The 22416-nt window shown below is 45.2% G+C and overlaps 1 protein-coding gene and 1 non-coding gene across 2 annotated transcripts; both read left to right on the top strand.

The window, feature by feature from the left end:
- Positions 1-76: 76 nt before the first annotated feature.
- On the top strand, positions 77-11576 carry LOC133893556 (transcription factor GTE8-like). Its single transcript, XM_062334611.1, has 10 exons — positions 77-401; positions 2219-2969; positions 3059-3107; positions 3186-3250; positions 3337-3433; positions 3523-3570; positions 3732-3853; positions 3968-4034; positions 10739-10860; positions 10946-11576. Exons 2-10 carry the CDS (start codon positions 2322-2324, stop codon positions 11162-11164), a joined length of 1437 nt encoding a protein of 478 aa, XP_062190595.1. The 5' UTR covers positions 77-401; positions 2219-2321; the 3' UTR covers positions 11165-11576.
- Positions 11577-11852: 276 nt separating this feature from the next.
- On the top strand, positions 11853-11924 carry TRNAH-GUG (transfer RNA histidin (anticodon GUG)). Its single transcript has one exon. It is a non-coding gene; the product is annotated as a tRNA-His (tRNA).
- Positions 11925-22416: the final 10492 nt, after the last annotated feature.

The raw sequence follows: 22416 nt of genomic DNA, 5'->3' as shown, positions 1-22416 counted from the left end.
CGCGAAGCCATCCGAGTCCGACCGAGTCAGAACTCCAAACCGCACGGACCGGTCGTCTCGCCGAGCCAGTTGGGCTCGGCTCAGTTCGGTTCGTTGCGCTCGCCTTCTCCGAGCCCAAGCTTGGTTAAAACCCTAGCCTCCGCAATCGCGCGATCCCCTTTCCCGTCTTCCCCTCCGCACCCGCTGCTCGCCGTTGAAGAGGCGGTGGCTGCTGCTTGGCGGCGTGCGGGCGCGCACACGCAACTCCGACTCTCTACGCGCCTTTCCGAGGGGGTCGGGGGAACGCGAAGCGGGGGCCTCCCTCCCGATGCCCCCTATCCCCAGGGGCGAAGGATTTGGGCGTGGCGTCCCGGGAGTCGTCCCGGTAGCCCCGCTCTCTGCGGCGGCGGAGCTAACTTCAGGTTGGTTCTTCTCTCCTTGTCGTTCTCCGGTAGGGATTAGGTGTTGTGGTTGACCATGGCCCTAGGGTTCCAAAGCGCCCCGGGTGCTTTTCTTCGATCTTGCAATGGGATGTTGCTATGGTTTCATCGGTTGGGGTTGGATAATTTATAATTGGGCCATTGGCGTAGCATAATTGGTGTTCGTAGGGTCTGGTTGGGGAGTTGTGGTGCTGTGTAAGGTTGGTATCTGAAGGCGAAAATTGGGCTTCTAGGGCTAGGTTAAGGAACTGCATGTCCATGCCCGTTGTTCTTGTGCTACGGTTTAGACTTTGGAGTTATGCCCATGTATAATGGGAAAACAGCTTCTGGTGTTGTAGCCATTGGTTACACCTCCTCTGCGAGCGGCATTTAGATGTGCTTTTGTTTTGCATGGCCTTCCTGTATGGGCAGGTTGCGCTTATGGTGACTCGGTGAGGTAGTTCAAATGAAATGTTGGACCATGGTAATGTGAAATTGTTACCACTGTGTGAAATGAACTATTTCGACAAACTAATTGTTAATGGTGGCATGCATTACTAACTCAAAAGTTGCCATATGATACCTGGATGTATGCTGTAAGCATACCATGCGAAAGAAGATGCCGGATCAAGGAAAGAGATTGCTTGATTTCTGAAAGCTACTTGATCAATAGTGTAAGGCTAATGTTTCTGAAAAGGGAGCATATCATATGACATTTTTAATGCTTCAAGAAAACAATCTGTGGTTGAATTTTTGCCAAGAGCACATGAAACATGACATCTGTGATGTCTATCCTGGTCCTTGATTCTCATGTTCATTGTTTTAGAACTTATTTCGAGCAGGAATCTGAATCTTTCAATCAATTGAAGGTTACGGTGTATCTACTTGTGCCATTTTATTGCGAGACATATTTTCTACTATTTCCCCCCTTTGTTATTTCCATTGCCGAGTTAAACAGGTTTATAATTGTAAAGTTTGATGGTAGAATTAGTAAGGCTTTCTTTGAGTAAATAAAAATTAATATTGATGCAGCGACACTATTTTTTACCAATTTCTAATTTCATAATTTGATATTAGGAAAGGTACTTTCCTTGGATCTTGTGGGTTTCATCTCTAGCTTACCCCAACTTGCTTGGAACTAAAAGGCTTTGTTGTTGTTGTTGATATTAGGAAGTGTACACAACTATTGTGGTTGGTTGTTAGCTGACACTAAAGTGACATATATACTGCTAAATTATAAACATCCACTCTGTGATATTTATTTATGTGTTTTGAAAGAAAAAAAAGCCACAGCCGCTTCCTCTTTTGGGGATAAGCAGATCATCTGGGGAAGGGGTATTCTTCTTTTTTAACATTATGCTTAGGCTTTTTGTAGATGGCTTTGTGCAGAGTGCAGTCCCTTCTCCCATGTTAAGTAAACTTAGTCTAAACATAGCAACAAAAGGGTTAAATAGGAGATAGGGTGGAATGTGGAGTTGCTATCTTTGGAAACTGTATATGATATGATCGTTGCTTAGAAGTATTGGATATTCTGTCAAAAGTATTGGCAAGCCGTATAAATGAAGCGTGCTAGTACAAAAGCCTGAGTTATATCCTAATATGCTGTATTATGTGACCAGGCCCTGTATCAGCAGTTTAGTGTTGTTTCCATGCAACTTTTTGTTGATTCATCCTGCCAGAAATTCTGTAAAACAACTCCTGTTTAAAATGGAGTGTACGCACAATTCCCTTTACTGTTCTGCTGTTGTTTCCTTCGTGGCCCAACCATTCTATTTGGCCATGTTAAACAACTTGCTTCTATCTGAATCTTCTATTTTCAGCCCTGACTGAAGATCTGGTGTGTGGCCATCAGAGAGGTATCAACAACTCTGATGTTACTGGTGCTCTGTCAAAACCAGAAAGGACGTATTCTTATTGAGCACTATGAGCATGCAAGCCTGTAAGAAGAGGAGGACAGCTTATATAAGCAATGGGTCAGAGGGTTCCGGTACAGATTTGGAGGTTGAGGGAAGTAAACTCTCTCAAAAATCTAAGGTGACATCAATTTCTACATCAGAGCACCAACCACTCTGTAAGAACATGTCTGAAAGCATGAATGTTAGTAAGACAAGGCTGTGTGGGAAAATTCTGAGGAAACTTATGGATCACAAAGGTTGTTGGCTTTTTGATAAACCAGTTGATCCTGTTCTTTTTGGGATTCCTGATTATTTTGATGTTATCTGCAACCCAATGGACTTGGGTACTGTTAAGAAGAAACTCACAAACAAGCAATATGTTAGCACCAGTGAATTTGCAGCGGATGTGAGGCTAACATTCTCAAATGCTATGAAGTATAATCCTCCAGGAAATGATGTTCACACAATTGCTGAACAGTTTAATATAATATTTGAATCAGAATGGAAATCAGTGGAAAGAAAATGGGGCGACAGGAACTCAGCACAAGAGCAGCAACCAATGAAAGCAATAAAGGCTCGAGCAGCCATGAATTCAAAGTCTGTGATTCCTAGCGGGTTGGTTTCACGCTCAAACTCACTTGCAGAGAAGCCATTGATAAATGCAATATCCTCCAAAGTAGGATCACCATATACCTTATTCATTTAATTATTCTTCTTTATAATGGCAATATAGTGTTAAAGTACTGCTATCTGCTGTCTGCACAGGTAAAAATTAATTTTTCCATGCGAAGCTCTGAGAAGACATCTTCCAAAGGTGTCAATGATAAGTCTCAACCATATAGCCTATCCATTGGATGATTTTTAATACTTTGTTTTTTTCCTTTCAATGCAGATATGCATTTTCATGCAGCTAGTAGCCGAGAGCGCTCTTTAGATGTTACAATCCCTTGCACCAAGGTTTTGGGCATCGGTTCCCTTATTTCTATTTTGGCTTATAGTTATCTCAGTCTGATAGTGTCATTAGTAGCTGAATGAATGTCCAGTTCTCCCTCTTAAGCCATAACTTCTATCTTCAGGAGAATGCTAAAATATCAAGGATACTATCAAATGCAAACAGCTTTGAATCAAGTATTTTAAGTGGTACGTTGATGATTCCACCTAATTTTATGATGTTATACTTATACCAGTACACACTATCTGTTATCTAACACACTTTCTTGCAATCTTAGGAAATGAATCACTGTCTTGCACATCACCTCTTGCTTCCTCCGGGCAAGGTTCTTTTGGCATATTCTCTCTTTATCATAGATGCGTCCATTTTATGTGCCTGCTTATCTTTTGTATTCTTTTGTTTAGTGATAACGGTTAGGAACTTAAGGCACTCTTTTCTCCACATGATTGATTGCTGATGTAATGCATCTTGTGATGCGAATTCTAGGAGAGGAAAGTTATTTACAACCTGAACCTTTGTCACCAAGTAAAGCCCTTCGTGTAGCAATGCTCAAGGGTCGTTTTGCTGGAACAATCGTGAAGGCGCAGCAGAATGCACTTCTGGATCATGTAATATTTCTGAATACATGCTGAACATTGTACGCTACAATCAAGCTATTCTTTTGCAGAAGACACTTCTCCATGGACATTTAGGTCTTACTGAATGCTGCCTTGATTTTCTAGGGGAAGGAAATAGACCCTGCAAAATTGAAGTTGGAAAAAGAGAGGCTGGAAAAAAGGCAGCAAGAAGGTAAGAACTTGCTCCGAGCTTCTGATGGCTATATGGACTGGATCTGTTTGATTGCCTCTGCCTAGTTTGGCGAGTTCAACTGTATCTTAGTATCTGCGTAAAGCTCTCACTTGGATTGGTCCCTTCTTTTTTAAATGGGATAGTTGCTTGTTAGTGAAAACGTTTTTAAACTCAACATATCCAATATTTGCTTGACACTTCGCGCTTTGTGGAACTTGGGTGTAAGAAACGATCCCCAGAGTCTATGTTAGCTTTTGTTTGGATAGAGGGGGATTAGGACCAACCCCCTTGGATTGGGAGGAAAAATGAACTAGTTTTCCTGCTAATCTAAGCGGAATGGTTCAAATTGCCTATCCAAACAGGGCCTTAGAGTGCCAGGTTTGGGCAGTGTTCAATATATTGTCAAGCAAAGACATGGCACATTGTAGATTAGTGCAGGATATTTTGTCATGGGTAGGCGATTATGACTAGTTATTTTTTCTCAGTAAGGATAATTCAGACCAGTTTGTTGTTCATTCATGGAAACAATCTTAATTTTTGTGCAAAGTAATTAAAAGGAGCTGGTAAAAATTATTTTATTGGATTTCGGATTTTTAAAAAAATCTGAATAATCTGGAGCTAGGTATGGATAGTGGGGCATAGACTACATAGGCTGAGTTGCAACAATAGTTGTAGAGCAGAGCATAGCTAGGTTAAGAGATACAACAACAACAACAAAGCCTTTCAGTCCCAAACAAGTTGGGGTAGGCTAGAGATGAAACCCATAAGATCTTGAAAGTCTAGTCATGGCTCTGGCACGTGGATAGCTAACTTCCACGCACCCCTGTCCATGGCTAGTTCTTTGGTGATATTCCAGTCTTTCAGATCCCTCTTTACAGACTCCTCCCATGTCAAGTTTGGTCTACTTCGACCTCTCTTGATATTATCCGCACGCTTTATTCTTCCGCTATGTATAGACGCTTCTGAGGGCCTGCGTTGTATATGTCCAAACCATCTCAAACGATGTTGGACAAGCTTCTCTTCAATTGGTGCTACACCAACTCTATCACGTATGTCATCATTCCGAACCCGATCCTTTCTTATGTGGCCACACATCCATCTCAGCATGCGCATCTCCGCTACACTCAACCGTTGGACATGTCGCCTTTTAGTTGGCCAACATTCTGCGCCATACAACATCGCAGGTCTAATTGCCGTCCTATAGAACCTGCCTTTTAGCTTCTGTGGTACTCTCTTGTCGCAGAGGACGCCGGAAGCTTGGCGCCACTTCATCCATCCGGCTTTGATTCGATGGCTCACATCTTCATCGATTTCACCATCCTTCTGCAGCATCGACCCCAAATATCGAAAGGTATCCTTCTGAGGTATCACCTGCCCGTCAAGGCAAACCTCATTCTTCTCGTGCCTAGTAGTACTAAAATCGCACCTCATGTACTCAGTTTTAGTTCTACTAAGCCTAAAACCCTTCGACTCCAAGGTCTGTCTCCACAGCTCCAACTTTCCATTTACCCCCGTCCGACTATCGTCGACTAGCACCACATCATCTGCAAAGAGCATACATCCATCCGGCTAGGTTAAGAGATGATATTCCCAAATTCTACGGAGACTCCCAACCTAATAACTTTTTTCTCTTAAGTTACCATTATGTTGATTTAGCTGCCGTGATGAAATTGGTAGACACACTGCTCTTAAAAAGAAGTGCTCATGCATCTCGGTTCAAGTCACTTTTGGGGGCATTCTTGAAGAAAAATAAAATTGATTATTAAATGATTTTAATTTGACTCAGCTTTCTCTACCTACCAAAGTTGTGAACTTAATCTATACATGTTTTGCAATTGAAGTTTTGTCTAGTATTCTAGCACATTTTTGGTAATAACTAGCTATCATTAGAAATGCTAGGTACTAGTTAATTTTGCATGTTAGAAATTGCAGGAAAACAATTTTTGTCAAGCAGGTGTAGTTTGTTTGTGGGAGTGTTTGAGGAAGTGAGTTTGTTTGGCTTTCTACAATAGGAACTTAACTGATAATTGATTAGGATTTTTTTTCCTTTGGCTTTATTTAGAAGTCTTTGATATGCTTATGATTAGAATAGATGTATGTATTTGTTAAGAGTATATGTATTTTGTGTTGGGGCATTTGTCTTTTCTCGCCCTGGTACATGTTTATATATTGGCCAATTGGTCTGAAACCCAAACGCAAATTTTCTCTCCCCACCCCTACCGCTACCTCCACAAGAGGGTACTGCCTTCACGACTCGTACTTCAGCAAATACCTTAAGTCTTCACAAATTGTCTTTCGAGCCTTTTAAATATGAATCTTGTTTTGGAGACTTTGAACACAACAAGAAAAGCGAGATGTGTCAAATCAAACCAGAAGGGAGAATAGAGAAATCATTGTTGCAAGACGGCAAGCAGTGAAACAATATCGTGATGACGACAAAGATGGTCAGACATGTAGCAAGGCGGCTATGAAAGGACCAAGAGAGAAAAGTCACATCAACGACAATGATGATGAGATTAGCCAAATATATGGTACTTGGCCAACCACAAAACAAAAGAAGCAATTGGCTAACTTGGCAGAATTTTATGGGCACGCACGGCTAAGATAAACTGAAGGAGTGCAACAGACTTGGATGGACTCAACAAAAAAAAAAAAACAACAAAAAAATGATTAAGATGCTAGCAAGAACATTCAGCTAGGATATGGATAGCAACAACGAAGACAACCTCTAAGTAGCAATGGGCTGATGTAGACCAGCAACGAGATGGTGTAGAGGTCAATTGGATCTGCGACAAAGTGGTACAGTCGACCACAAATCTGGTGACGCGGGGATCTCCTTGGCGACTGCGGACGAGATAGAAGATCAATCCATGACAGGCGGACGATAGCAGCTCTGCGATGGGCTGTTCGATCAGTTGCAGATCCACCAATGAGGTGGAGGTGCGGCCAGAAAAAATGCAACAACATGGAGCGGACGAAGACGACAGCAACGACGTGGAGATCTGGCGACAACGACCGTCGCGCAATCCACAGGAACCCTTGACGGCACAAATCTTGGCGGAGAAGACACTTGATGGCGCTATCTAGAAGCCGTTGTGGGAGGAGAGGATGGCGACACGTCAAAGGGCGGAGACGGGGAGATTCAGCGCGGCGACAACCTACTGCAGGAGACAGTGGGATAAGCTGCGCGGGAGGGATCAACCACGACGAAGACGATGAAGATTTGTTATTGACGATGACAAGACGAAGAACGAACGATAACTACACAATGTAGATCAATGAGGCTACCCCCGAGAGTAGAGATGGCTTCTCTCAAGGGTAGCGCTACGGAGAACTAGGGTAGAGGCTGGATCGTGGGTGGGTTAGATGAACCCTAACCCTAATTCTTTCTCTGATGACATGCTAACTTTGTATAGATTGCATAAATGATAGATGGATACATTGAGTCCCAATGGACACTATATATAGACATATGAGGGAAACTCTAGGATTAGGACATTACTATAATACCCTTAATAGCTCCATGGCCGCGAAGGTCATCCACCTCGTGGCACTCCTGGACTATTATACCCTTAACAGCTCCACGACCTAGGAGGTGAGCTCACCCACCATGTCAAGGATGCGATAGAAGGTAGAGGAAGTGATGTAGAATGTATAATGGCAGAGAAGGTAGTGCATTAGTGCGCATGAGGTCGGAAGAAGCGGATGGCCATGGCGGGGTGCAAGGAAGAAAAAGTGGGTGCATGCATGCCACCCATTCCTCACCTCCTGCAAGGGCCTCCAACTGCTTGGGGTGAATCCACATGCTGGCTGCCATCCGAGTCCTGCACCATCACTACCTGGCAACGACGGGGCATCTAAGTGGCTTAGGCCTCGATGATATCCCACGACACGCCCTCCTCGAAAATAGCAATGGGAGTCGTGCCCTTCCCACCATGCTCCCGTCTCACTGGCTTCTTTGAGCTCAAGCTGTTATGCTCTATGATGGATGGTGCTGGCCTTCGCATCACTGGGCATAGGGATGAGCACCATCGACTTGCTCCGTGTCGCTCTACTGCATGCTTGTTTGTTGAGATAGGGGGAGAGGCATGTCCTTCCCCATATATATCTTCCACCTGTTCGGTTAGAGTGTGGGTGGAGCAACGTGTTGGTGTCGCCGAGTCAGCTCAAGGGCAGAAGGGTCTTTTCGCGTTGGTTGCCATGTCGGAAAGAGCAAAATGCCAAGTGGCAGGAGGAAAGGGGTCAAGAGTGTCAAATGAGCAAAATCCAGTGGGTACAGGTGGCATTTGAGGAAACCAACTCGGGAGGATGGCATTTGGGAGTGCACTACTCTTGAGAGTGGCAAAAATTTAAATATCCCTTTGTGTTCACATAGTCTACGTTGCTTCTATTCCCAAGCCAACATCTTATCGTGATGTTACAGAGCATCATGAATGGGAGCTTCCTATGTTTGAGGCGATTGGTGTTCTAGAGGGTATTGGCACATGGGACTGTGTTCCCTTCCTAGCGAATGTTTCTTCCTCCACATGCAGGCTGGTGTACACTATTGGTAATATTGGTTGCTACAAGCCTTGTGTTGCATGTGGTTTTTAGCAAGAGTATGGCCATGACTATTGGCACCTCCTTTTGTTGCCTCTATTTAACAGTGCTCTTTCACTGGACGTGATGGAATTCATAATGGTGAGCCACGGAGGTCTAGATGTAGCTGCCTCGTGAATATATTGTCCCTGGTTTTGTTTGTCACCTACGTCACATTAACTCAAACAACCTCCCTGTGCTTGGTTTGAGTGTCTCACTTGTCATCATTGTTGTTGTTTTCTTTGCCAGTGATCATTACAACAACAACAAAGCCTTTCAGTCCCAAACAAGTTGGGGTAGGCTAGAGATGAAACCCATAAGATCTTGCAAGTCTAGTCATGGCTCTGGCACTTGGATAGCTAATTTCCACGCACCCCTATCCATGGCTAGTTCTTTGATGATATTTCAGTCTTTCAGATCCCTCTTTACAGACTCCTCCCATGTTAAGTTTGGTCTACCTCGACCTCTCTTGACATTATCCGCACGCTTTATTCTTCCGCTATGTACAGGCGCTTCTGAGGGCCTGCGTTGTATATGCCCAAACCATCTCAAACGATGTTGGACAAGCTTCTCTTCAATTGGTGCTACACCAACTCTATCACGTATATCATCATTTCGAACCCAATCCTTTCTTGTGTGGCCACACATCCATCTCAGCATGCGCATCTCTGCTACACTCAACTGTTGGACATGTCGCCTTTTAGTTGGCCAACATTCTGCGCCATACAACATCGCAGGTCTAATTGCCGTCCTATAGAACCTGCCTTTTAGCTTCTGTGGTACTCTCTTGTCGCAGAGGACGCCGGAAGCTTGGCGCCACTTCATCCATCCGGCTTTGATTCGATGGCTCACATCTTCATCGATTTCACCATCCTTCTGCAGCATCGACCCCAAATATCGAAAGGTATCCTTCTGAGGTATCACCTGCCCGTCAAGGCAAACCTCATCCTCCTCGTGCCTAGTATTTATTCACACTTCTTGTGGTAATTTTCTTCTTCTCTTCGTCGATGACATGGTCATTGCTGGGGATGATCCTTTGCATTATAGTTTGTGAACTCTTGACGTTTGATCTTGGCACATTGTTACTTCCTAGGAATTAATGTCTCATCTATGCCTCATGGCTAATGACTGTTACCTCTCCCATCATAAGTACATTCAGGACATCCTTGATTGCTCTGATCTCCGTGATCAGAGTACCGTGGGCACTCCTATGGAGCTTCACCTGACTCTTTGCCTATAGATGGTGTTCCTTTTCAAGATCCAACTCATTACTCCATCTTTTGGGCCGCTTGGTATATCTTGGCATCACCTGCCCTGACATCTTTCATGATATTGACATTTCGAGTCAGTTTGTTCATGCTCCCATACAGTCATCCTTTTCGAGTTATGCAATACCTTTGTGGGACAATCACTCATTCTCTTTTCTTCCCTCATTCGAGCTCTCTACAGCTTTCAGTGTACCCTAATGTGACCTGCGCCAAGCGCCAATGATTATGCTGATCTTCAATCTCCTACTTTTTCCGACTTCCTTTGCTCCTCTCTGATTAACTGGAACACTAAGAAGCAGGGTGTATTTTCCGGTTCGAGTGTTGAGTCTGAGTTGGGGGATATGGCGACTATGGCAGCTGATTACCTTGCTCAGGTAGCTCTTAGAAGATTTGGTGCTTGCCTTACTGCACTGATTTAGCATTTGTCCAATATTGCCAGTGCAATCAACATTACCCGTGATCCTGTGAAGTTTGAGCTTACCTTATATACTAGGTTGGATGCTTCTTACATGAGTTCACATGCGCAACAGCATATTGTTACCCTTCTGCATGCCTTTAGAGCTCCAGATAGTTTATTTCTTCATAATGCCCCAGGCTAGAGCAAAACATAGCTTTTATCTCTCTAAGCTCAGAGTTGCTGATCCACCACGAGTTTGAGGAGTGTATGAATATATTAGATACATGCATATTGTACAGAGACATTTTTATCTTTTTTCACCCTTGCGCATGTTTATGCATTTGCCTATTACGCCTATGTAGTACTAGCTACATTTCTAACAGTATTGGTAGAAGGGTTATGTCAGCCCTGTGAATGCTGACCTTACATGGCTTTGTTTTCAAATTTCTTCCTTGTTACAGAGAAAGCAAGGATTGAGGCCCAAGTAAGGGCTGCTGAAGCTGCTGCACAATTAATGCTAGACGAAGAAATGAGGATGAAGCGCGAGCAGGAAAGAAAGGCCGCACGACTGGCACTGCACATGGTATTTCCTTCTTGCCATTTTCCTTACCAGCAAGGTTCTATGCTTGTTGTTTCGCTATTGTTATTTAATATCTTCTCTCCTGCAGATGAAGAAGACCGTTGATATTGACAACAGTGACTTTCTAAAGGACCTGGAGAACTTATGCCAAAAGTGGCAATTGAATCCCCCATGCAAACTGATTGTGGATTTTGTCAATGGGATAGAGTTGCCACCAGACCTAGGGAGCCCACTGGAGGCGCTTGGCCTATTCATGAAGAAGGATCTTGAGGAAGAGGTCGAACATGAAATGGAGGATAGCATATAACCCTCCCCGAATGCCAATGTTGAGGAAGGAGAGATCAGCTGCTGTCAATAGCGTACCTCTAGAATATCCATTTTTCTTTCCTCTGGACCATGAACATGCTTGCCGGGATTGTAAGATTATGTGTGCGCTATGTAACCTATTCCACAACCATGCAACCTCATGAGCAGAGTAAAAAGAAGTATTAGTTCGTGTGGTCTGTCTTACTAACCGAGTTGCAGAATGTCTCTTGCCGAACTCTGGAGTAGATTGATTAATTTGGGCTCTGCTGCCAGTTTTATGGCTGTCGTATGCCAATGTATGTTGTAGGTGTTCCAAGTGACAAAGTCTATTTAGAGTGAGCTCTTGACTGGACATTCTGTAAACTAATGAGAAAAGAGAAAAAAAGAGTAACGAGATATGAGTGTTTATAGTAGTTGGTGGTGCCAAAGATTCAAAGAAGTTTGCTATTCGCAGTGTACCTTGTTCTCTGCTCCGTGCTCTGCCCCCGTTATGAATCTGAGGTTGTCCCGGTGAAATTTTAATAAGCCAATAAGCAACTATTTACTAGAATTTTTGAAGTACTTCCAGAAAAACGTAATTCTGTAAACATATATGAACAAGGGCAAAACGTCACTAGAAAAAAAGGGTATACTATGCATAAGGGATACTATACCGTATTAATATTCCTGACCAGAAGTGCTATACCAAAGTGGCTGTAGTTTAGTGGTAAGAATTCCACGTTGTGGCCGTGGAGACCTGGGCTCGAATCCCAGCAGCCACATTTATTTCTCTTTTTTCTTGCAACTTATTCATAATAGTGACATGGTTTTGTCATGAAAACGCATGATACTAGCATCCGCACGATAGATCAATAAAAACGTTCGGAGACCTCAACACGGAAGACGGACAAAAACAAGGATCACTCCAACGCCAACGCGCAGTGAGAACTGACTACTGTCACTGCCAAAATCAGTTAATTCAAAAACTAGGGTCTCATACTCTTTTTTTTTTTTAACTTCTCGATTGTTGTTGCTATTACATTCACATTCATGTTCTGATCTACATGCTGCAGAGTGCAGACTACATTAGCTCATGAATTAGCGAGGCTATTGTACAAGGGCTCTCGACCCTAGCAACAAAATCACAGTACACCGTAAGTTTCCTGAATCTTCTTATCTACAAACCCATCTTTCTGGGTCTCAGAGACGTCGAGCCCTCCTTCAGGCCCGGCATCGCAACCTGCGGCTGCAGCTTAGCTCTCTTCTCCCGCTCCCTCTCCTTCTCGATCCGCGCCGCCTCAGCTCCTCCATCGCTGTCTTCTCTTCCTTCTGCCTCTTCTTGTGGTCAAGAACGGAGGTGTCGGTCTCCTTCACCGAGAAGAACATGGGGCCCATCTCCGCTAGCCATTGTGGATCAACTGCGGTGACACACTGCATGTACTCCTTGGTTGTTAGGACAAGTTCGTGGTAGACGACGTAATCAGGAGAGTAGCCAAGACCGTAGAGTGCACCGCTGGGGTGCAGGTGGCAAGGCATCCCGTTCCGGCAGTTGACATACCATTCCATATGGCATGGTAAGTAAGCAGAGCAGATAGCTTTCCTCACCACGTCCCATTCCATATGGCATGATGTCTGGGTGATGATCTTCAGGGTTTTCAGGATATCCAGCAGCTGAGACCTCACTTCCCGAGCCTTACGGAGACCCTTAACATGGAGGAAGTGGTCATTGCATCAGTCGCCTCGATACTGATTAGATTTCCACTGTAGATATACATTCAGGAGTGTTAGGTGGTCAGACTCTGGGACGAAGAACTTCTCCCTTGCCGCGTCACTTTCCAGTCTCGTGAGAGATGTCCCGGACATACAGCTATAGAAGTCCGCACGTGGCATATTGATGGATGCGTATTGTTTTACTATCAAATTCTAATAGAGACATATTACATTAACAATCAGGAATGATATGTAAATCAACACTATAGCAGACAACCAAATATAAACCGTGAAACCATCATTTAAACTATACATAAACTCTCTTCGTTCTCAACTCTAAAACCTCATTCATTATCGATTTTAAAACTGACAGTGGGTAACGAGCAGTGATAGTCGGAGACTATCACTATTGGAGGATTCGGCCAGCAGCAATGCTCTGAGTATCACTGTCGGCTGGTGGTTTCGGTCAGCAGTGATTCACAAGGCATCACTGCCGGCTGAAAACTTCAGGTGACAGTGTTGTGCCTCTCTCCTTCTACTCTGTCTCTGTCCTCCCTCTCTCTCATCGATCTCTCTATCTCTCTCTCACTCAATACATATATACAATGAGACATACGTAATATAAATATATAATAAAGGTACATTCTTAATACATAGTAATTCATGTCACATATATATACATAATATTTCTCACAGGTCACCCCCAAAAAGTCAGTCGCGTTGAGCCAGTCCAGTATCCCTCTACCTCTCCTACGATGAGGACCGTGTCTCCGCGCGGACAGTTGATGGCGTCTATACGTGCGGGGACGCGGGGGGGGGGGGATGATGATGGAGCGAAGGACCCAGTCACGCCTGATCGACTGTAGCGTCGCCTAAGTTCCAAGCTTGCCAGCGTGTCAAAGACATCGAAGTCCGACTCCTGAACGCTAGTACGGTTTGAGCATTCAACCTCCTCCGCAGCGCACTGACGGGTCACTCTCTCGTCCTCCTCCTCCTGGGTATGTTTACGGGAGGCTGCTTTTTGCTCCTCCGCAGCGCACAACTGACGGGTCAGCCTCTCATCCTCCTCCTCTTAGGTGCACTGATAGGCCACTGCTTCTTGCTTCTTCTTCGTATCATCGTTGGAAGGCCACATTCTGTCGAAGAGTCGTTCTACGGTACCAACTCCAAAATACACCTTCATTAATACATAATAATTCATGTCCTATATTAATACATGGAAATTAATGTTCTTCATTAAAAGGTGTCATTTGATGATATGTAAGCCGTCTAACCCTCTGGTAGACTTCCTCCTTGTCACATACTTTGTACTAGAAGGTACGGTGTAACATGAAGGTTTGTCACTGATCGACGGCACGATCGGTTCATGAAACTCGCTCTTTGGGTTGATAACATATTCCATGAAGAACCCGGTGATTTGTTCTTGAAGGAAATTTATTTCTACAGGTTGTAACTCTTTTGTGCGTAGTTTGGAGCGCTATGTTTGAAGAATCGAAAGAATTAGTCCTTGAACACATGTAGAAATTGAAAAGAATGCATTCATATGTTATTTCATACCTCAAGATCATTGAACCTGATAGCATCTCCGTCCAGGCTGAATACGTGCACGAAAGTTAGAACATAAAACGCGCAGAGATTCTTGTCAGGTGGCTGCTTCATACACTCCAAGATAATGATCTTGTTTAAGTTTGGGTGGATGACATGGAGGATCCAATGAAAGCTTCAGGAATATTATGTCACCAAAGCAAATTAGTACTAGAATCGAGTTACCCATTAAAGAAGAACGCCAAGCGCGCAAGCACATACTCATAGCTGTAGGGTAAGAGTATGAATTTCTTGTATTGGTGGTGAAGCAGACACTTCAATATGTAGTTCTCGATGAAGTATAGACTCCCTTACAAGCGTCTGGTTCACAAGCCCAGGATCGATGAATCCTAGTTTACGATCAAATTGTTGTCTGCATGTGCGGTTCTCCATTCTATGAAATAGAGAAGTTATCTATGCAATTTCAAGGTACAAGATCATATAACATAATTTAATGCATAAGTCACTTACAGAGTCCATACTCTGACTATAGCCACGTCGAGGACATCTTCCTTGTACAGTTCATACAAGTCCTTGAAATACACCCAGAAGGAGTCGTCCCCGTTGAGAAAATATTCTTCTATGTATCTTACGAGGAATGCCTGCAAATCCTGCCTGGATTGATCTAAGTACCACTAATGTAATTGGCGCATTGGAGTTGTAAGGTTTCTTTCTATATCTGGTTTGATCAAAGGTTTGGTCAACTCAAACGGTCATGTAACATCTAACTTTGCAATATCTGCTCCCACAGTAAGCCGTGCTAGTTCTTCTGCTGATAGTTCAGAAGTAGCCAGGAAGTCCCCAATGTTTGGAGCATCCTGAACGATTGGAGTTGATTTGCTCTTAACCTGCTTCTTACTGATACGTTCGAATTCACTCGGCGACTTACTTGAAGCCGCTCCCGTCTGTTTAGATTTGGCCATATTCATGAAAAATTTTATGGTATCTTTAGGCACAACAGGCTTCGGTGGAGGTGGTGGAGGATGGAAATGAGTCATGACACTGGTGTCCATAATCTTTTTGGTTTCCTCATCAGTGAGTGAATATACATCCTTGGGTTCCACCAACTTCTTAGATGATGTCGTCTGCTTGGAAGTTTTAGAACCTGATCTTGTTTTCTGAGCTGATGGCTGGCTTGTTGATGGTGCTGGCTTCTTAAGCAGTGGGCTTTTTCGAGGTGATGGCTGAAGAGGTGGACTTCTTTTGGGAGATGGTTGAGGAGAGGGAGATCTTTGAGGCAACGACGGCTCGTGACGTAGTGGAGAGTAGAGATTCTTGGTAGCTGTTCTTGGTGGAAACACTATGTAGGCCTTCTCCCGCGTGATGAATGTGTGCTCGTTCTCTCCTATAGTGTTCGCCCTCTCCTCTGCGGGGTAATCCACCTCAACATGACGGTACTGGTCAACTGTCTCGTCTACTTCAACCATGACGTAGCCCTCTGGTATCAGACATTTGTGCAAATGTTCATGGGAGCCACGAGGATAAGCCACGTAGGAAGCTACCTTGATGGTAATGTTTCTAGCTCCAATGTGTAGTTCACATGGTGTTTGTGCTGTGATGAGATCCACAGGATAAGTGATGAGGTTAGCTCCCGGAACTCCCGTTGATGCACAGCTATTCCAACGAGCACCGGGGCTAGAGCGCGTAACATTAGGAGACGTTGCAGGATGTTCCCATCGCTCACAATGACGCCCCGTTCACGCATGAGGGCTTGTTGTACCACTTGTGCTATCTTTTTATCTGTATGTTCCCTCTCACGTTGTAGCGCTTGTTCAAGTATTTGCATCATCTTAGCTTATTCTACCTCTTTGTGAGGACCCGTCCAAACAGTATTCGAACTAATCATCAGGCAGATCATTAACATAATCACAACCTCGACGATTAGTCAAAATACCGCTCCGGCAGTCCCGACACGTGTTTTGTGCCCAAGGATCGGAACACACTCCTTCCAACATGGTACATCACAACATAGCTTAATAAAGAGCAAATAATAAATATTTATATTACAAGTATTAAGCATGCAACTGATTTCAACAGTTTACAACAAAAGCGAGCTTGGAGGAGACAAAACCCCTCAACTCCTAACCAACAAAAGATCTATGCAGCGGAAGAAAATAAACTATACAACAAAAGGATATAGAGCCACATGCCCTTAGGCTCCATACCAAGAACACCGAGTTCGGTGTAGAATGTGCTACTCCTGCCCGCCACCCTGATCGGCAGGCACAAAGTAGCAAAACACCGCCTCTTCCTCGCCGACTTGTGAACCTGCATCAACTTAAGGGCAGCACCCTGAGTACGAAGGTACTCGCAAGTCTTACACAATATGGGTATATAATATCCCGACTCCAAGGATTATGCATTGAGCTGTTAGCAAGAGTAGGCCACAAGGTTAAGTAAAACATATGCGGTAAGCAACCTAGACATATGTGTGAGCAACTAAATTAACCAACATATATGAAACTACCCTGCAACTACCAACTGATCATATGAAACTGAAACCACATTAGTATCAATTTATAACAAATACCATCTCGACCACCTCTGTCGGTGAATCAGGAACCAGAGGTCCCCGAATCCCGAGGCCAAGCCAGCAATCCGCCACGTGACGCCATCCCGTGGGGTCACCTCCGCGAGGTAAAAAAGACTAAGTCCCGGGAGAGGGCGCTCGGGGCCACAGTCAGTGGTCCCCGAGTACCCGGGTTCCCCGATGATCTGCGAAGACTAAAGTTCTGGGAAAAAAGTGCTCGGGGAGGGGAACAGTGACCCTCGAGCACCCAAGTCCCCCGACGACCGGGAGAGCCAAGTACCGGGAGAGGTGTGCCCGGGGCCGCGAGCAGTGGCCCCCCGGGCACCCGAGTACCCCAATGACCCACTGAAGGAAGTTTCGGGAGGGAGTGCTCGGGGCTGCAAGCAGCGGCCCCCGAGCACTCGGTTCCCCGAGGACCCGTACAAGTATGCCCGGGAGAGAGTGCTCGGGCCATGAACAGTGGCCCCTAAGCACTTGGTTCCTCGAGGACCAAGGAAGGGCGTTCTCAGGAGAGAGTGCTCGGGGAGGTGAACAGTGACCCCCGAGCACTCGGTTCCCCGACGACCCAGGAAGCCCCTCCGACAGTGGCCCCCACAGGGGTCCAGCGATGAGGTGTCAGCCGGTGAAAGGCCCGAGGCCGTATTTAAGAGCGCGCGTGGCCTGTCACCTCCAACTGCTCCCCTCACGCTCGGTGTCAGTTCCTGCCATATTCTGGTAGAAGGGCGTGGGGACATTAAATGCACGGGTCCCATCCCACGCTATCCGGCGTGCCTCGGGATAACATTGCAAGGCCCAAGGCATTCCGTCTGCTGCGCTGCTGTGGCAGGCGAACAAGACAGGGCGGGCACACCGGGCCGCTCTGTGGCTGCCCGGTGGGCTCTCTCCACAGCGCCCATTGCTAGTGCCATCATGACGATTGATGACCGGGCGCGAGGTGTGTTTTCAACCCCCATCACTTCGCACAGAGGCTATGATGACGCCCTTTCCATTTATGGTGCCTTGGAACTCGTGCCCTCCCATTCGGGGCACGCCACCGTCGGCGGGTATTTAAAGCGGCCAGCAGTACGGACAAAGACAAGGGGAAAAAGCTCGGCAAGCTCTACAAGGTTGAAGAAGTTAAGGAAGTAGAGAAGATCGAGAAGTCCAAGGGCACCCAAAGCCAACAGATACACACAGATCGAAGAACACCTTTGTACGAGCATAGAAGCCGAAGAACAAGGAGCCCCAGGCTCTAGGATAAACAGACATTCTTGTAACTAGCACATTCCTGAGAGACATTCTCAGGACATTTATAGCATCCCCACAGGAGTAGGGTGTTACGCCTCCGTGCGGCCCGAACCTGTCTAAACCCCCAGTGCATTTACTTCATTCCGCTCTAGATCATTCCACCCCACCAGCCGTCGCATTCATATCCATTTATTTCTCCAGCAAACTTATTCAGAATCATCCCCCCGGCCGAATCTCTAAAAAGGGGTTCCTCAGGATCCCTGCGACAGGAGTTAACCCTCCGACAACCTCCCACATATTCGAACCACAACTCTGAACCATACAATCGAATCAACCATGAGAACTCTACGATCGGGTGCAAATGAAATAATAGCATGCTCATGATCGAGAGCGCGGCATTTCGAAATGTTTATACGCCCTGCAGGGGATACTCCTGGACCCACACGACACGAGGACCATACGGCTTGTGCCACTCGCTAAAGTGCACACAAGGGGGTACCCGTGACAACCTTTCCCAACCAGCCCCAATCGTGTGCGACATGCAACGCCCGGCGTGGTGGTACCAGAACTACTCCCGGAGCAAACTAGTACCGCTTACAAGCCCGCCCGCTCACACCGTCGTTGTTCAGGCCTCACAAAGCCACAACTGCGAAGGTATTCGGCTCGCCTTACCATTAGATCGGCATGTGGTGAGTAAGGTAAGTGCTAAAGCCAACTACCCCGACGATCGGCCTTAAACGATGCAAGCGGCCTACGGTGTCCGGGTTCCCTCCCCGAACTACCCCCGAACTTTCCTTGAGGGCAGATGACACCCCTAACACCGCCCACATCTCGCCTCATACTCACCACTCGACCAACCAACATCATCGACCCAACATTGTAATCATTGTGAAGGTAATTAACCTACAGCTCGCGAACGATGGGACGTTCCACCGCTCGACTTCTACCGAGGACCTATGCATTGTTAAGCATCTCGCATTACTTTTAAGTTAGACCTTAGCATGAGTAAACCCAGGCTCCAAGGATATGGATCAACAATACATCAAGGTAGAGACAATGCAATTCAACATAGAATCTACCCAACAAAACCCAACATTGACTTCCTATACATACAAACCTATACATAAGTATAATTTATCAATATTTAGACTCCATTCAATACAACTGACAGGGTTCAATATGATAGATGCTTGCCTTGATACACTGGTTCACAAAGGTGCGGCACCTCGGGATCGACCTCGCTCGCTGGAATCGTTGGTTCGGCGTTCTCTAAAAAAGAATAACGCATGCAATGCAATGAGTATGAATGAAGTGCAAATATATGCCACAATATGCATATAATGGATGAAAATATTTTTCCTAGATAGAACAAGACATAAGAAAACTAGCAAAATTGGATTCATCAATTTTGGACTTATGATGAATTAACGGTGAATTAATGAAGCTTTAACCTAATTAATTAATCTCAGAAATTTAATTCATTATTTCATGGCTGAGGATATTTTTAATAGGTATAGTAGGTTATTATGAAACAAAAAAATTTGTTTCATAATTTTTGAAGCTACAGAGAATGTATTATGAATTTTACAAGTTTCAGCAAGCAGTAAATGTGCTGTCTGGGTGTACAGCGGTCAAACCGAGGGTCACTGGCGGTCAGACTGCCAAGACTCACAGTTAGACCACCGGAAACACGGTCAGACCATCCCAGTATAGAGAGTTTTAGCCCCTGGCGGTCTGACCGGTCTGGGGGTGGCGGTCAGACCGCTGGAAGTCGTCGGGGGCACTTGGGGAGCTCACCGGCGTCGATTCCGGCGACATTTGGAGTGGGGACTTGGACCTAGAGCATCACATTAACTTCTCTACCGCATAGGACAACATGCATACGCCGAAATCGACCAAAACTCGGCTATTGCTTCTAATTCATCAAGAACTCATGAACTTCACAATCCTAGCTCAAAATGCGAAATCCAACCATCCAAAAGGTGGATTCTTGCCATGGGAGTTTAGGGGACTCACCCAATGGCCTTTGCCAAGGTTGTGGATCGCCGATTGAAGGAGGAAACGGAGGGAAACGCTTGGGAGACGAAGAAATCTGGTGTTCTTCATATTTCAACCCTAACACCAAAAGACACCAAATCCAGCTCAAATCCTCCGGGAAAACAAAAATGAATTGGGGGAATGGATAGCTCATGAGCTTGTGATCACGATGGTACCTCAAACTCACCTTGATTCGGCTCCTAGAGCGCGGATTTGATGGAGAAAGGGAGAGGAGCTTGAGAGAGTGAGAGAGGGAGGGGGCTCCCTGTGTTGCTCGGTGAGAGGGAGCACGGGAGAGAGAGTGAGGGGAGAGAGAGAGCAGGTGGGGGGTGGTTGCCCACTTGAGAGAGGGGGTGGGTGAGGAGTGGGTCCACAGGTAGGTGAAAAGGGTTCATTTTTGCTGCGAAATCAATCATTTTCTCTCCCGAATTTCTTTCTCTCATCCAAATGATTTCAAACGAATTGCATTAGTGTCACAAAATGAATTACATAAAATTAAATATAATGCTTAAGAAGCATAATTATGCTTAATTATGTGATTATAGAATTTGGGATGTGACACTCTTGTTCCACCTCTCGCTCTGCTTTGGATCTCTTTCGACTCTTGTAACTGTCAACGTCGCCTGGGAATCTATATTTCCAACCTATCACCCCAACGCCTCGAGTGTGACCACCGTGCTCCTTGTTTCCCACGGCCAAGGTGAGTTCTTCCCTATTCCTATCTGGCTTAAAAAGATCCTTGTGCAGACTTCTCGTGGGCTTCCGCAAGCTTTTTTTTTCAAGAGTTTGTGTCACTTTTTGGTCTTTGGAGGTCGTAAAGCATAAGCTTTCATCGGACTAGTAAGAAGCACCCCTTCCAATAAGGAAGCGCATCGATCGATCGCTCCAGCCCTCCGTCTTAGGCGTGACACCTCTCTCTTGTAGTTGATCTAGCTATTGTTGCCACTATCGTTCTTTCCTCACGTACCCACGACTATCGATTTTATGGTTGAAATCGGCACTGATAATGACTTTTTCCACCAATTTATGTCACAGCCGGCAATGATAATGAAGGGACTCTTAGTACCGATTCGTGTCATGAACTGCCACTGATATACGATGACAACTGATTTTTCAAAATTTATAACTTTTTCATACGATGTAGGATGAAGATAAACTTTATATGAAAATTATAGATTTCAATGAGATCTATAACTTTGTAGTTAACAACTTTTCATTTAAAGTAATTTAGATGCTAAAATAATTATGATAAACTTTCGGCAAACGAGATCAAAAGAAAAATATCTCATAGTGCTATTAGCAATAAGAGATATGTGAGATGGTAAGGAATGTATGCACGAGGTTGAAGGTCGTGGCTTCGGATCCAAAGGGAACGTACATGTGAAAAAAAATACGATAACAGCATGTGCATGAGGTAGCTCGAGCCTCGGTCATGATTGGTTGCGAAAAAAAATTCATTTTTTTCACTTCGAAACGTCGATTTTTGGAACCGACTATCAGTACCGGTTCTAGTTAAAAACCGATATTGATAACACTTTTAGTGCCAATTTCAAAACCGACACTGATAGTTGGTGACTATCAATACCGAGTAATCTGTGACGGTTTAAAAACCGTTGCTGATAACTATTTTGAATCGACACTGATGACTTATTATGCGGTAGTTATCTACTTCTATCCTACGGAAACCTCGGGAAGGAGGAAAAGACTTCATCTCCCTGTACGTCGTGCTCGATCGCGCCGCCACCTTCGCCGACGTCCACGCCGAGATCAGCTCTCCCTGGTGCGCCACCGCGGCGCGCTGCCTCTGCCGCACAGCAAGAGCCGCAAGGTCACCTTCAGCAGGTTCGAGAGGGTCCGTGGCTTCCGGCAGTTCATCAGAAGGGAGGACCTAGAGTTGTTCTCGGGGTACGTCAAGAACGACTGCCTCGCCATCCGGTGCGACATCACCGTCATCGGGAAGTCGGTCGTGCAGGCGTGCGACCTGGAGAGGCTGGGGAAGGTCTGCCACTGCAACGACGACCTGTGCAAGCGTCATCACTCGAGCAGTATCTTCTGACTCAGGGAAGCGTTTGTCAAGTTCTTCTTGGGGTGTTTCCGAGTATGGAAGTAGTCCTGTAGTGGCTTTAGCGTGTTTCATCTCTAGTAATTTTCAAATATTTTTTTTAAATCTAGTTGTTTTCAGATCC

The sequence above is a fragment of the Phragmites australis genome, chromosome 15 (genome assembly GCF_958298935.1).
Source record: "Phragmites australis chromosome 15, lpPhrAust1.1, whole genome shotgun sequence".
In the NCBI taxonomy this organism is placed as follows: Eukaryota; Viridiplantae; Streptophyta; class Magnoliopsida; order Poales; family Poaceae; genus Phragmites; species Phragmites australis.
This window is presented reverse-complemented; position numbering and strand designations above follow the sequence as displayed.